The 15,496-nt window shown below is 44.6% G+C and overlaps 1 protein-coding gene across 1 annotated transcript in view; it reads left to right on the forward strand.

Annotated features, from left to right (window-relative positions):
* LOC147635828 (cysteine-tryptophan domain-containing zinc finger protein 7-like) overlaps nt 1-14,823 on the forward strand; it is a 62,857-nt gene extending 48,034 nt beyond the window's left edge. Inside the window, exon 11 of the mRNA XM_086801185.1 lies at nt 14,411-14,823. Within this exon, the coding sequence (XP_086657311.1) occupies nt 14,411-14,599 (189 nt within the window). The 3' untranslated portion in view covers nt 14,600-14,823. The remainder of the gene's footprint in view (nt 1-14,410) is intronic.
* The last annotated feature ends 673 nt before the right edge of the window (nt 14,824-15,496 follow it).

Below are 15,496 nucleotides of genomic sequence, written 5' to 3' on the forward strand. Positions count from 1 at the left end.
ATTTATGGGGATAGGAGCATTACCGACTTTCCACTCATCTCACATATCAGGCGCAAAGAGCCATTAGAAAAGGAGCCGAATGTGCTTTGATTCATGTCCATAGCCAACAGTGTGCTGTTCAACCAACAACCGCTTTAATGCAAAAGCTGGATGGTCTCCTTGCATTGTTTAAAGATATTATGCTAAAGGATGATCTCCCGTTGCATCTCCCACCTAGGTGCCTTGAGGATCATCGCATAGGCTCGTGATTAATCTCCAACATGAACCAAAACATAGATGGGAATGCATGCAAATGAGAAGGGAAAGCATGTTAAGGTATTTGCGGGCGAAACGGTGCAACAACTTTTCCAGTTACTCCAAGCTGGATTTATCCGGCTCCAATCCCCTCACCCTTTGTTGCACCTATCATATTTTTGCAAAAGAAAGACGAGTCTGCACGATTATGGATGGACTACAAGGCACTCAATAAGCTCACAATGAAAAATAGGTTCCCAATGCCCAGGATCGAATATATTCTTGAGCGACTCAATGGTGCGAAGTTCCTTTCGAAGATAGATCACAAGAGTGGCTATCATGAGGTTCAGATCTTTACGGTTGACATTCCAAAAAAACAACCTTTAGGATAGAACGTAGCCACTACGAGTTTGCGGTGATGCCATTCAGACTCACTAATGCACTGGCGATCTTTAACAAGATGATGTCTCTGGTGTTTGTGGAGCTCATACGAAAGTGTGTGTTTATCTTTTTAGATGATATAGTCATTTCTTTTGCTACTGTAGAGCAGCATGAGCAAGATGTTGAAAAGGTCTTGAAACTATTGCTCTATATCAATGCAAAAAAGAGCGAGTTTGGAGTAGAAGAAATCTACTATTTGGGATATGTCATAGGGTAGATGGGATTAGTCTCGACCCTGAAAAGATAAGGGCAATTCTCGAATGGGATGTTCCCAAAAAAGTTGAGGAGATCCGTTCTTTTGTAAGTCTCTCTCAAGCATACAGTTTCTACATGGACAAATTTTTCGACCTTGCAACACCTCTTACAGATTTGCACAAGGGCGTAAAGACGTGTGGCATAAATTGTCCATTTGGGCAAAGCACTGGAGGCATTCCGTACAATGAAGAAAGTTGCCTCCGAGTCTCCAGTTCTCAAGTTTGCTTCATGGGATGATCCTTTTGAGGTGATTACTGATGCCAGCGATAAGAGTTGTCGTCCAGCAGGAAGAGTACTTACTCTTTTACTCACATAAGTGAGTGTTCACATACACAAAGAAGACTCAAGAGTTGTTCACACATAGACATAAGCGGGGGTACATGTGCATGATGGGTACATACAGAGAGTCTCCAAAAGACCCAACAAAACCCCCTTTGGAGAGAAGGTGGAGATGTTCCGAGATAGTCCTTAAATAGCCATTGTTATTTGGGCTCAACCCTGCACTCTAATGCTCCAACTAGGACAGGTTCCTCGCTTAGAGGCTCAACAAGCATGGCTCAAAGGCTTAACAAGCATGGATGTGCCTAGACTGAGAGGTCTAAGGAACATGTGCCAAAAGAGCTTGTGCGACTTTCACTTACATTAGTCTACTCAAAAATCAACCCCCCTGATCAAAAAAGGGATAGACTAGGATAGTGGAGCCTTTTGTAACATAAGGTGGTACAAACACTGACATGACAAAAATGTCGAACACTTGTTATAAATCTTTGTCAGGGGATGACGTGGGTAGAGGACCCATGACACATACATAAAAAACATAGATTTTTATGAGAGATTAGATCCCCCTTTTAGGCTCCGAAGGTAGGGCAGAGACCCGAGAATCACACAAATTGAGAGCTATGCAGAAGAAATCCGGAGTTTTTGTCGATGTAGCAACTCCAATTTGATGTGGAGGGCTCAATTTCGATAAGCCCTAAATTTTGCATGTGCAAGTGCTTCAATTTGGTGTTTTTCTCCCCCGTTTTCCCTTTTTTTTTGTGTGTGTGTGTGTGTGTGTGTGTGTGGATGACGTGGATTGGGAACCTTATTACTAAGGTGCGTGTAGAGGTTGGCAGCTTTAGTCGATAAATTGACGTCTATACTCTGGCCATTATCGAAGCGGACAACAATGCAGCATCACAATGTCGAGCAGCTTCACAATAGATGGGCAACCCAGCGCTGATATCAGTTGAAGGACCAGGACACAGGTACAAAGGACTCAAGGCTGGCTATGGTTGTTGGTGCTCCATTGCTGCAGCTAGAGTGAGGGATGTAATACGTAGAGAGAGATTAAACAGAAATTTGCACGACTCAATAATCTGTTGGTTTGATTGATGAATCCTTGTATCAAGTACATGCTTTTATAGGCTAGGAGGCCTTGTCTTTGATACATCACAAGGAAGAGGTCAATGACACATGGCTAGGACAATGACATCACTGCTTACATAGACAAGCACGCTAATGGCTATAAGAGGTGGTTCACATGTACTTACTCACTTACATAAGTGATTGTTCACGCACACAAACAAGGGTTGTTCACATACAAACATAAGTGGGTACACAAACAGGGATACGCATACATGATGGGTACATTCACAAAGTCTTCAAAATACTCAACAAAGGGTTAGTGCTAGGTACATAACAAATCCCCAAGAGAAATTCTGTTCATGTCATTACGTCCGTAAGCTAAGCAAATGGGTGGACTGACTGAAACACCCTTGACAGAATGTCTCTGAGTTGAGATATTTTTAGAGATGAAGTTTATGGGGGAAAACCTTAAATTGGGACATGTGGTAGGACTAAGGATCAAAGTGAGACAAGTAGCTTTACACTTGTCACATCAGCTCCACGCTTGTCATTATAGCTTTTACTTGCCATTCTAGCTTATGAGAGCCTCATCTAGTCCCGTCCCTTCATTTGACGAGGCACTACTGCTGGAAACTAGCCTACCATGTTGGCAACTCTTCGCTACATGCTACTCTAATGCTGGTTGCTCTCTTTCTCTCTCTCTCTCTCTCTCTCTCTCTCAAAGGCTGCCTATGAAGTTTAGTGGCATGTTGGGGATTGTTTTGAAGGCTTCCATTGTGAAGAGAGATTGAAGGCAAGGTTATTTAATCATTGTGTTAAGAATTTTCAGCCGTTGGGTATTTGTCTTCTTAATCGGTTATATACATAGTGGTTGACTTTAGGTACGGTGCGGTATGGTACGTGTACATAAAGTACACATCAAGATAAGTACTTTAAGTATGTTCACGTTTTTCACACTATATATATATATATGTGTGTGTGTGTGTGTGTGTGTGTGTGTGTGTGTGTATGTGTGTGTGTGTATATATATATATGTGTATATATATATATGTGTATATATATATATATATATGTATGTATGTATGTATGTATGTATGTATGTATGTAAAATAAGAAATATCTAGCATCCATACAAAAATAGCATGAAAGACAATAGTAATATTGAAATGAAAACTAATCTATTAACCATTGACTAAAATAATTAAAAAGCGGGTCAAGTAAGTGTTGTACATTGAACCTCATATTTGGTACGAAGACCTTATCCGTATGAGGTATGGTACGTATGGAGTGGTATAGAAAGTACTGAAGGTACACATCGGATGAGTACGGGTACGGAATGCAACTCTGGTTATATATGGACAACCATTGGACACTTGCTATTGCCATTGTGCATGAAATTGAGCCATTGGGCACCAGCTATTGTCATGGGGTATTGTATCTCAGCCATATTGGCTTATGGACAGCTTTATGAACTTATGATTCAGCCACATGGGTCCATGAACAGTTTTATGGTCTTATGATTCAGCCATATGGGTTCATGGACAGCTTTATGGGCTTATGATTCAGCCATATGGGTTTTTGGACAGCTATGTGGGCTATTGGATAAGCTATGATTCAGCCACATGGGTCCATGAACAGTTTTATGGTCTTATGATTCAGCTATATGGGTTCATGGACAGCTTTATGGGCTTATGATTCAGCCATATGGGTTTTTGGACAGCTATGTGGGCTATTGGATAAGCTATGTTGGCCAGTATCCACACGGAATATACATATTCTTCACATTTTCATGGGGCTTTTTGATGACAGCTTGTGTATATGAATTATTCATGGTTGTATGTGGATAAATTTGGAGTTTGTGCTCCCCCAAAGCTTGTACATGATATTTTTCTCCTTGGCTAATAAAATATTCAAGGGAAAGGGGGGGTGGGCAGGTCGGTCCATTTTGGCCTCTATGTGGTGTCAGATGTGCACCTGTCTCTTTTATAGTTTTGTGTACAAGGCTGTGGTCAATATAAGTGTTTAATTGCAATGGTCAAGTGTTTTGAGAAACCCCTTCTGCCCCACTTGGAGTTACAAATGGGGTGTCCAAGAAATAATAACTTCACCCTTTTAAACCAAGTATGAACCCCTTTAAAAATTGGGATGTGAAACCGATCCCGTCAAGTGGGAAAGACTCCGTTGGACACCCACACGCTTAATAGCACAACTTTAAAACCACAAATTTGAAATGGACAACTTAAAAACAACTTGAAATATAAATGAAATGAAATGGAAAGATGGACACCAGCATTGGGGCCGGAACGGGCCGACCCCCCCCTCAATATATGATATATTTATTGGGAGTATTTAATAAATACAATGCTCCATGGGTTCCAAGAACCAGATAATGTCCATGTACATATGAAAACAGTACCAAACAAATAGGCTCGAATTTCGATGTAGAAGCTCGAAACAGAACGACCACTAGTGTGGTCCAATCTCTACGGTCCTGTGCTTTCACTGGACTCCGCGGAGAGCGCCTCACTGGTGTTCCGAGACCACGCACAAACAGGCGCTCTCGTACTAACGCCTGGCTCTCCCGATCTCAGCACCTTTGGACCGAGGTTCTCCAATAGAGCTTGGACAACCCGGCACCGAACGGGTGTTGGCCGAGCGGGATGAATCCTTTATCAGATTTAAACATAAAATACTTTATTGAAATCTGAAATTCACTTACTTGTAGATGGTTGATAGAAAACCAATACTTGTGGTGTTTGTGTAGAATATGAAGCCACCCTTGTCGAAGAAAGAGTTGCCTCGTGGTGAACCACCAAGACAAGAATCACCGCAATAGACCACCACCGCCTGCTGTGAGAGAAGGAGCACAACTTACTGGTGGGTGACAATGTCCTAGAAGCAAGAGGCCACTTGTTGGTGATGCACACGCAGCCTGTGAGTGATGGACACACAGCCACCTGGGGGAGCAATTCAGTAGTAGGCTTGGTGTGCAGTTTAGTAACGCCTGGCTGCAGTGCACAGCCGCCTGGGGGAGCAGTAGAGTTGAGACGTGGCCTTCAGATGGTGGCAGCCCACTCTGTGTAGGCAGAGCATGTGATGGGCGCCTGGCTGGGAGGAGAAGCAGCCGCCAGCAGTCAAGGTGTAGTTGCCTGTATGTGAGGTGAGCAGCCGCCTGTAGTACAGTACAGCCAGCCGCCTGGGAGAGAGAGCAGCGTGGAGCAAACAGTCGCCTGCAACAACACTCAGCCACCTGTAGAGGCAGGCGCAGCCAGCAGCAGAGGGTACTCAGCCACCTGTAGAGAGGTAGGCGCAGCCAGCAGCAAAGAGCACTGCAGCAGTCGTTGTGCAGGGAAGGCAGCCGCCTATTGGAGGAGCAGCCGGCTGGAGGATATGGGTGGTGGAGCAGCTGATTCGACAGCAAACGTAGGTGATCACCGGGTGATGAAATCAACGCCAGAAAGATGCGATGGATCCTCACGCTTGAAGGAGGAAGTCTTTTTAATAAAATTATAGTGGAGTTAACTTTGGTGATACCCACGCATGCATGTGGGGGAACTAGTGGGGGTAGGTGACCATGCCCACCCCCACACTCACTTAAAAGTGGGGCTCCCCACCTTGGCCCCTAAGTGGGTGCCCAAAGGGGGTGCCCACTTTTAAATAAGTGTGAACACCTAACCTTATAAAATAAAGGGTTAGAATAAAAAAACATTAAAACAACAAGTGCGACATACTTACCACCTGTTCACATGCACCAAAACTTGTCAGAATACAGAGCAGACTTCACGACTCACTGGCAGGCGTCCCCGCTCAGTAAGTAACACGTCAAGCAGGCAAACACACAAATACATGTCATGCGAAAACAGTTTCAAACATGCAAAATATGTGTGCATGTGCAAATAGTAACATGGACATATCTCCCGTTCATGGAACAAGTACAAAATATCTGTCGGCACAAAACTGGCACGACATAAAAAACATAAAAACCTGGTCTTCCTATGGAGTGACAGTCCCATAGGTAAGACACAGTTCCAGGCACGAGTTTCCCTATGGTGTGACAGTCCCATAGGCAAAACACGGCACGAATACTGGCTCTTCCATGGCGTGACAATCCCATGGGTCGAACACAGTCCAGGTCATACACGGGTGGCACTGGTCTGGCTCCCGTCCATACGACACCATCCTGCTAACACACGGGTGGCACCAGTCTGGCTCCCGTCCATGTCAGCAAAATACTGGCCTCTTCACATGAGACACCGGCCTGGCCTCAAGTGAACGAGACGCAAAAACTGGAGATGGACCAAATGGTCGGCCAATTGGTGACATCCCCCCGGGCTTCTAAAGAGTTGACCTCAACTGAAAAGCCTCAAGATATGCCTGCAACAATTGCGGATAATCTGCAAAATAATCCTCATTTACCCACTTGGCATCAATAGGCAAATAATTCTTAAACTTCACAAGGTATCTCCTGGAAAGCTTTCCTGCAGGTAGCTTTCTCTCCTTGTGAAAAACAATCTGTTCTGGCTGGAGGATCTCCTCAAGCTCTTCAATCTCTGGTGGATCTTCTGTGACAGGCTCATCAGGATCTGGCCCCACATATTTCCGAAATAGACTCACATGAAAAGCATTGTGAATCTTCCAATGACTAGGTAAAGCAAGCCTGTAGGACACTTCATTGATCTTGTGAATCACCTTGAAGGGTCCATAATAGCGAGGAGAAAGCTTAGGATATGATCCTTCTCGTCCTGGCCTCTTCCGAAGCCTAGCCTTCTCAAATTTCAGCAATACCCAATCACCTTCTTTGACTTCCATGTCCCTTCTATGCTTGTCAGCAGCCATTTTATGCTTATCCTGAGATCTTGCAATGGCTGTCCGCACCTGACCAAAGGCAACATCCAAGTCACGAACATATTCATCAGCTGCAAAAATCTCATCCTTTGTACGAAGGATGGGTGGCAAGACCACTCTGCCATAAATAATCTCAAACGGAGCCTTTCCTGTGGAAGCATGGATTGTATTGTTGTAGGCAAACTCAACAAGTGGAAGATACTTCTCCCATGCACTCTTTTGATCTGCCACATAACACTTCAACAAATCCAACACGGCTGAATTTGCAGCTTCACTTTGGCCATCCGTTTGGGGATGATAAGCTGATGAAAACTCAAGCTTAGTACCCATATTATCAAACAAAGCCCTCCAAAATAGGCTTGTAGTCCTGGGATCTCTATCCCCAACAATGGATTTAGGCATACCATGATGCTTGAAAATATTAGCAAGAAAAAGCTTTACCATATGATCAGCTTTAATGGTTTTCTTGACGGGCAAGAAATGAGCTTGCTTGCTAAACCTGTCCACAATAGTCCAAATAGCATCATTCCCATGCTGGGATCTAGGCAAATCCATAATAAAATCCATCGTGATACTTTCCCAAGGTTGCGAGGGAATAGGCAATGGCTGAAGCAAACCGGGAGGCTTTTGCCTGTCAAATTTCACCTTTTGGCAAGTAATACATGCACGCACATACGCCTCAATGTCTTTACGCATGCTTGGCCAAAAGAAATACCTCTGAATCATGCGAGTAGTAGGCATAATACCTCTATGACCAGCATAAGGTGGAGCGTGACATTCGTCCATAACCTTTGGACGCAAATCCTTCACCACACATAGGCAATTATCCTTCATGAGATAACCCTCATTGATAACATAAGAGGCATGTGAATGACCAGCCATCAAATCCGTCCATATATGGCAAAAATCAGCATCCAAATGATACAAATCTCTCATAGCAGATAGATCTCCATGAGAGGCCACTGAGACTGCAGCAACATAAGGCCTCCTAGATAGTGCATCGGCCACGACATTTTTCTTTCCTGGAGTATGCACAATCTGAAAATGAAACATGGAAAGAAAATTTGCCATTCTCATCTGCTTCTCTGAAAGCTTGGTTTGAGATAGAAAGTATCTCAAGCTTTGATGATCTGTCTTGACTACAAATTCAGCCCCAAGAAGGTAGTGTTTCCAAATCTTTAAGGCGTGAATTACAGCCAAGAGCTCTTTCTCATAGATATCCATATGAAGCTCAGCATCATGCAAACGACGGCTCTCGTATGCAATTGCATGCCCTTCTTGATTTAGGACAGCTCCTATGTAATCACCACAAGCATCACATTCAACCACGAATGACTTGTGCAAGTCAGGAACAATCAATACTGGGCCACAAATGATAGCATGCTTGAGCTGCAAGAAAGCATCCTGTTCCTTTGAAGTCCATTTGAAAGCAGTTTTCTTCTTTGTGAGATCATGTAGAGGAGTGGCAATCATAGCAAAATGCCTTATGAAACGCCTGTAATACGAACATAATCCCAGAAAACTACGTACTTGATGTACGTTTTGTAATTCGGGCCAATTCCGAATAGTCTCTATCTTTGCAGGATCCATTGTAACTCCATCTTTGGATACAATATGTCCCAAATAATGAATCTCTGAAAGGAAAAACTCACTTTTCTTGGCATTGACGAAAAGTTTATGCTTCCGCAACTCTTCGAACACTGTGACCAAATGAGTTCTGTGTTCCTGCTCATTCTTGGAGAAAACCAAGATATCATCAAAGAAGACTCCTATAAACTTGCGATGGGGTTGGAATATCCTATCCATCCTACGATTAAAAGTAGCAGGAGCATTGGTGAGACCAAAAGGCATTACCAAGAATTCATATAATCCGAAGGCTGTCCTGAATGCAGTCTTATGGACATCTTGTGGCACCACGCGTATCTGGTGATAACCACTCTTCAAATCAAGTCTGCTAAAGCAAGCCGAACCATCAAGCTTATCCAAGATATCATCAATACGTGGAATAGGAAATCTGTTCTTGATGGTAAGCTTGTTCAAAGCTCTATAGTCTACACACATACGGAATGATCCGTCCTTCTTTTGAACAAGAAGCACAGGAGAGCAGTAAGGTGAGGAACTGGGCTGAACCAAACCTTTCTCTAAAAGCTCGTTTACCTGCTTCATAATTTCTTCTTGTTGTGCAGCACTCACTCGGTATGCGGGTTTGTTAGGTGGAGAACTACCTGGCACAAGATCTATGCGGTGATCTTCGGGCCTTTGGGGAGGTAATTCACCTGGCAACGAGTCAGCAAAACAGTCTTTGAATGCATTAAGAAAATTCAGCCTATCATTAGATATAGCATCCACATTTTGATGATTTGGCACAAGACTATCACGCACAAAAACCAAGTACGCTGAAAGACTCTTTTTCATTGCTTTATTAATTTGGATGTGTGATACAACTGGGATGGAATCCCCTTCTTTGCCAGCATCAATAAAATGCATGCGGCCTTTATGCATAAAAGAAATCATATTGGATTTGTAGTCTTTGCGGGGCTCAAGCCTATGATGCCACGGCTTGCCCAACAATACATCACATCCATTCAGAGGAGCAACTAGGAAATGCTCATTATCAAGGTAGCCCTGAATATGGATACGCAACTTCCCTATCAAAGGGGTAACCTGCACCTCTTTACCAATAAATGCAGCTTCGGCTTCAATCTGAGGTCCCATGTTTTCAACCTCAATACCCAATGCAGCTGCCATTTGCATAGAGATGAAATTGTCAGTTGCACAGTCATCAAACATGAAGAGTGCGGGCTGATCCTTGATTTGCCCCCAAGCCTTGCAAACCATACGCTCTTTTGCATCATGACCTGTATTACCTTGCACATCAGGAACTGCATGTACATTAGCTTTGGTGTGCTTATCCTCGTGCTTTGATTTGCGATCTGGGCATTGCCGAAATATGTGGTCTTTGCTACCACAAGAAAAGCATTTTCCATCCTTGGCATATTGCTCTCTTTGCTCCGGGGTTAATCCAAATTTGTTCTTCCTTGGGCCCTGTTCTTTAGATGTGTTATTTTCAGCTTTACCACCCTTGTAGGGCTCCCGGAAGTTCTTTTTAGGTGGCTGTCCACCCTTTTGCTGATTTGGGGCAGCCTTGTCCTTCCCCTTGGAACCTCCTTGATCCTGCTTGATCTTGAGCACCAATTGCTCTGTAGCAAGAGCAGAAGCTGTGAGTTGTTGCAACGTATGTTTCGGGTGCAATTCAATTCCCGATCGATATGCAGGTTGCAATCCAGAACGAAACTTCCTCTTTCTTTCATCCTCTGTGATTTGCATGAAGGGAGTCACTTCCAGCAACACTTTCCAAAATTTGTTAACATACTGTTGCACACTCTCATTATCTTTTTGTTCCAACCTGTCCCACTTTTGAGTGAGAGTTTGCTCTGCATTGGGTGGCAAGAACTGAGCATAAAATCTATCTTTGAATTCCTTCCAAGTAGAGATGGGATCCTTGGTGATCTTTTCAGTGATCCACCAATGGGCAGCAGTCCCTTTCAAAAACATGCTAGCATGGCGCACCTTTGATTTTTCTGTGAAATCCTCATCGCTAAAAGCAATGTCGAACTGTGCCACAAACGCTAACACCTTAGAAGCATCATGTTCACCATGAAAGACATCAAATTTGACAGATTTATCACCTGCTTTGAATTCCTTGAGCTTCCTGGCATGAGGCTCATGGTCCTCTCTTTTTCTTTTCCCCTTATCCAACGGGGTAGCCCTGTCTGCATGGGCTCCATGGGCCGTCATAGAAGCTTCATGGGGCACGGTGGCATGTGCTCCACGAACTCGAAGCTCAGATGCATGTGACTTACCTGCATATGGCATGGTCTCTCCATGAGACAATTCAGAAGGCAAAATTTTTCTGGTAGTAGACCTGTCACCATGAGATACATATCTTGCATGCATGTGACTTTCGTGCCCTCCATGAGCACTGGCATACATATATCTGTCAGGCTTAGTGCCTTGGGGAGAGGATGCATGTCGAGAGGTGACAGTCACCTCTTCCTTTTGCATAAAAGATTTCAGCCTTTGGGATGCGGGATCTCCATGCTTCAAACGAGGTGGATTTCTGAATTTCAGCTCTCCGTCATCCCCCTCTTTGATATCACCTTTGCGAAGGAGATAGGCAAGTGCCAACTCCCTTGGTTTCTTGCCCACTTCACGAGCCATTGATTCAAAGGTTACATCAACCATAGCATCAGCCTTCCTGGCTTCAATAGCACTTTGTAGATGGGGATCTTCATGCAAGAACTTTAACTCTTGCTCTTGAGCCTGCAAAAGTTTTCTCATATGTTCCATTTCAGCCCTCATAGCTTCAGGCTCTTGTTCAAGCATAACTGTCTTTCCTGGAGACAGTTGACCCTTGGATTCACTATCAAGAACCCTTTCAAGGGGCTTGTGCCTACCACGTAGGGCATCAGACCCATGAGAAGCACTAGATGGACCCCTCGAATTTGGTACTTCCAAAGGGTTGCCTTGGCTGTCCATTGTGTTTTGAGTTTGCTAAAAGCGGGATGTCCAGTACACAGGTTCGTTTCCCCACTAGGAAGAGGGAAACAACCGTGCTCTGATACCAATGAAACCGATCCCGCAAGTGGGAAAGACTCCGTTGGACACCCACACGCTTAATAGCACAACTTTAAAATCACAAATTTGAAATGGACAACTTAAAAACAACTTGAAATATAAATGAAATGAAATGGAAAGATGGACACCAGCATTGGGGCCGGAACGGGCCGACCCCCCCCTCAATATATGATATATTTATTGGGAGTATTTAATAAATACAATGCTCCATGGGTTCCAAGAACCAGATAATGTCCATGTACATATGAAAACAGTACCAAACAAATAGGCTCGAATTTCGATGTAGAAGCTCGAAACAGAACGACCACTAGTGTGGTCCAATCTCTACGGTCCTGTGCTTTCACTGGACTCCGCGGAGAGCGCCTCACTGGTGTTCCGAGACCACGCACAAACAGGCGCTCTCGTACTAACGCCTGGCTCTCCCGATCTCAGCACCTTTGGACCGAGGTTCTCCAATAGAGCTTGGACAACCCGGCACCGAACGGGTGTTGGCCGAGCGGGATGAATCCTTTATCAGATTTAAACATAAAATACTTTATTGAAATCTGAAATTCACTTGTAGATGGTTGATAGAAAACCAATACTTGTGGTGTTTGTGTAGAATATGAAGCCACCCTTGTCGAAGAAAGAGTTGCCTCGTGGTGAACCACCAAGACAAGAATCACCGCAATAGACCACCACCGCCTGCTGTGAGAGGAGGAGCACAACTTACTGGTGGGTGACAATGTCCTAGAAGCAAGAGGCCACTTGTTGGTGATGCACACGCAGCCTGTGAGTGATGGACACACAGCCACCTGGGGGAGCAATTCAGTAGTAGGCTTGGTGTGCAGTTTAGTAACGCCTGGCTGCAGTGCACAGCCGCCTGGGGGAGCAGTAGAGTTGAGACGTGGCCTTCAGATGGTGGCAGCCCACTCTGTGTAGGCAGAGCATGTGATGGGCGCCTGGCTGGGAGGAGAAGCAGCCGCCAGCAGTCAAGGTGTAGTTGCCTGTATGTGAGGTGAGCAGCCGCCTGTAGTACAGTACAGCCAGCCGCCTGGGAGAGAGAGCAGCGTGGAGCAAACAGTCGCTTGCAACAACACTCAGCCACCTGTAGAGGCAGGCGCAGCCAGCAGCAGAGGGTACTCAGCCACCTGTAGAGAGGTAGGCGCAGCCAGCAGCAAAGAGCACTGCAGCAGTCGTTGTGCAGGGAAGGCAGCCGCCTATTGGAGGAGCAGCCGGCTGGAGGATATGGGTGGTGGAGCAGCTGATTCGACAGCAAACGTAGGTGATCACCGGGTGATGAAATCAACGCCAGAAAGATGCGATGGATCCTCACGCTTGAAGGAGGAAGTCTTTTTAATAAAATTATAGTGGAGTTAACTTTGGTGATACCCACGCATGCATGTGGGGGAACTAGTGGGGGTAGGTGACCATGCCCACCCCCACACTCACTTAAAAGTGGGGCTCCCCACCTTGGCCCCTAAGTGGGTGCCCAAAGGGGGTGCCCACTTTTAAATAAGTGTGAACACCTAACCTTATAAAATAAAGGGTTAGAATAAAAAAACATTAAAACAACAAGTGCGACATACTTACGACCTGTTCACATGCACCAAAACTTGTCAGAATACAGAGCAGACTTCACGACTCACTGGCAGGCGTCCCCGCTCAGTAAGTAACACGTCAAGCAGGCAAACACACAAATACATGTCATGCGAAAACAGTTTCAAACATGCAAAATATGTGTGCATGTGCAAATAGTAACATGGACATATCTCCCGTTCATGGAACAAGTACAAAATATCTGTCGGCACAAAACTGGCATGACATAAAAAACATAAAAACCTGGTCTTCCTATGGAGTGACAGTCCCATAGGTAAGACACAGTTCCAGGCACGAGTTTCCCTATGGTGTGACAGTCCCATAGGCAAAACACGGCACGAATACTGGCTCTTCCATGGCGTGACAATCCCATGGGTTGAACACAGTCCAGGTCATACACGGGTGGCACTGGTCTGGCTCCCGTCCATACGACACCATCCTGCTAACACACGGGTGGCACCAGTCTGGCTCCCGTCCATGTCAGCAAAATACTGGCCTCTTCACACGAGACACCGGCCTGGCCTCAAGTGAACGAGACGCAAAAACTGGAGATGGACCAAATGGTCGGCCAATTGGTGACAGGATGCCCAAGTAATAACTTATCCTCCCATCATTAAAATTGATGTGAACACTATCAAATGCCCACGTGTGAATCCTTCGTGAGGGCTTCTAGGGTTGCTAGGAATGCTTCCCACGTGAACTGTTTGACCAAGATCCTGTTCCAAGCATCATGACGAGGTTCCAGGCGTGATGGTTCTTGTACCGGATAATTCTCCCAATTACAAAGGTTTTACTTTCTTGGTTTTTTGGGCGTTCTAATGTCTTCTAGAGCTCATCCAAGTGTGAAAAATACTAGGAATTGTCTAGGATGGTGACATGTATGACCATTGCAAGGTTTACCAAGCAATTTGTTTTCTTTGGGATGATTAACAAGGTAAAAGTTCTTTAAGTGAGGTAAATAGCTTTAAAATGGGGCAAATTGTTGTTTTTGTACATGCGTGTTGTTCCTGACAAGTTCTGGTATCCCCTGATTGGATGCGGCATTCTGAAACTTTAACTTGTGATTATTCAGGTGGGAGATACGACTGCAGCAGTGGAAGCTTTATCAAAGTCATACAATGCGTTCACTGCTGCGGAGTCAGCTTCTGCGGACTCCTCAGAAGGCATGGCTGCATTAAAGAGGGTTTTGGACTTCAGTTTTCATGATGTGGAGAGCTTAGTTCGACTTGTTCGTGTAGCTATGGAGGAATTGCGATTGTAACATGGGCTGTGCATATTTGAGTGATCCAAGAACGATGACTTGTTTCTTGGTTCTGACCATTATTGCCCTGCTGCTGCATGCATACACTTGCAAGTGATGTTACAGCAGTTTGGAGGGAATTTGAATTGTACCATATGTACACTGAGCACATTTTGTAAAAAGGTTATATTTTTTAAGAAGAAAATTCTGGGTCTGGCTCTTTGCTTCAGTAGCCCATTATTGAAGACTCTTGCCAATCATTATTTGGTGTGTATATTTTGTATCCACTTCGCTTGATGACCAGGCTGGGAGAGATTCCATTTGTGAGAGATGTTGGAGCTTGCAGCTTTACCACCCCAGGATGATATAGTGCATCGACGAGCATGCATTCTCTTTAGATTGGCTTGATGGAGTGGTGAATTTGGCAGGTCCGTTTTCAAAAAGCTTTTTAAAAATGGTGGGTGTACATGCTCCTTGCTCTGTGTGGTTCACTATATTTGCACATGAGACTTTTTCTGGGCAGTGTGTACCAACAACGAAGGGTGTTTTAATTCAGTTGTATTAAGAGTTACCATTGCATCTTTGGTGCATAGACCTTCAAGAATTTTCTTTTCATATTGTATGATGCCTTTTATGGTCTATGCTTGGTACAGGGTCCCATAGGTCATATTTGGCCTTAGGGGATGGTAGTCAACATCTTTTATCCATTGGATATGTGCTGCCATGTATATGCTTCTAAATCTATATTGTCTATTACAAGTGGACAAAAGGGGGGATGTGTAACAGCTTTGAGCGTGTTTCAGAATCAAATACCGTAAACAAGATTAAGAACACTCATGACAACACAACACAGGCACTCAACCAAATGAACTACTTGCATAGTACACTTAAGGGTCGAAGATGCCCGCCCCCCCCCCC

Source organism: Cibotium barometz, chromosome 8 (assembly GCF_041138505.1).
Source record: "Cibotium barometz isolate CiBa-2024 chromosome 8, ASM4113850v1, whole genome shotgun sequence".
Classification (NCBI taxonomy): Eukaryota; Viridiplantae; Streptophyta; class Polypodiopsida; order Cyatheales; family Cibotiaceae; genus Cibotium; species Cibotium barometz.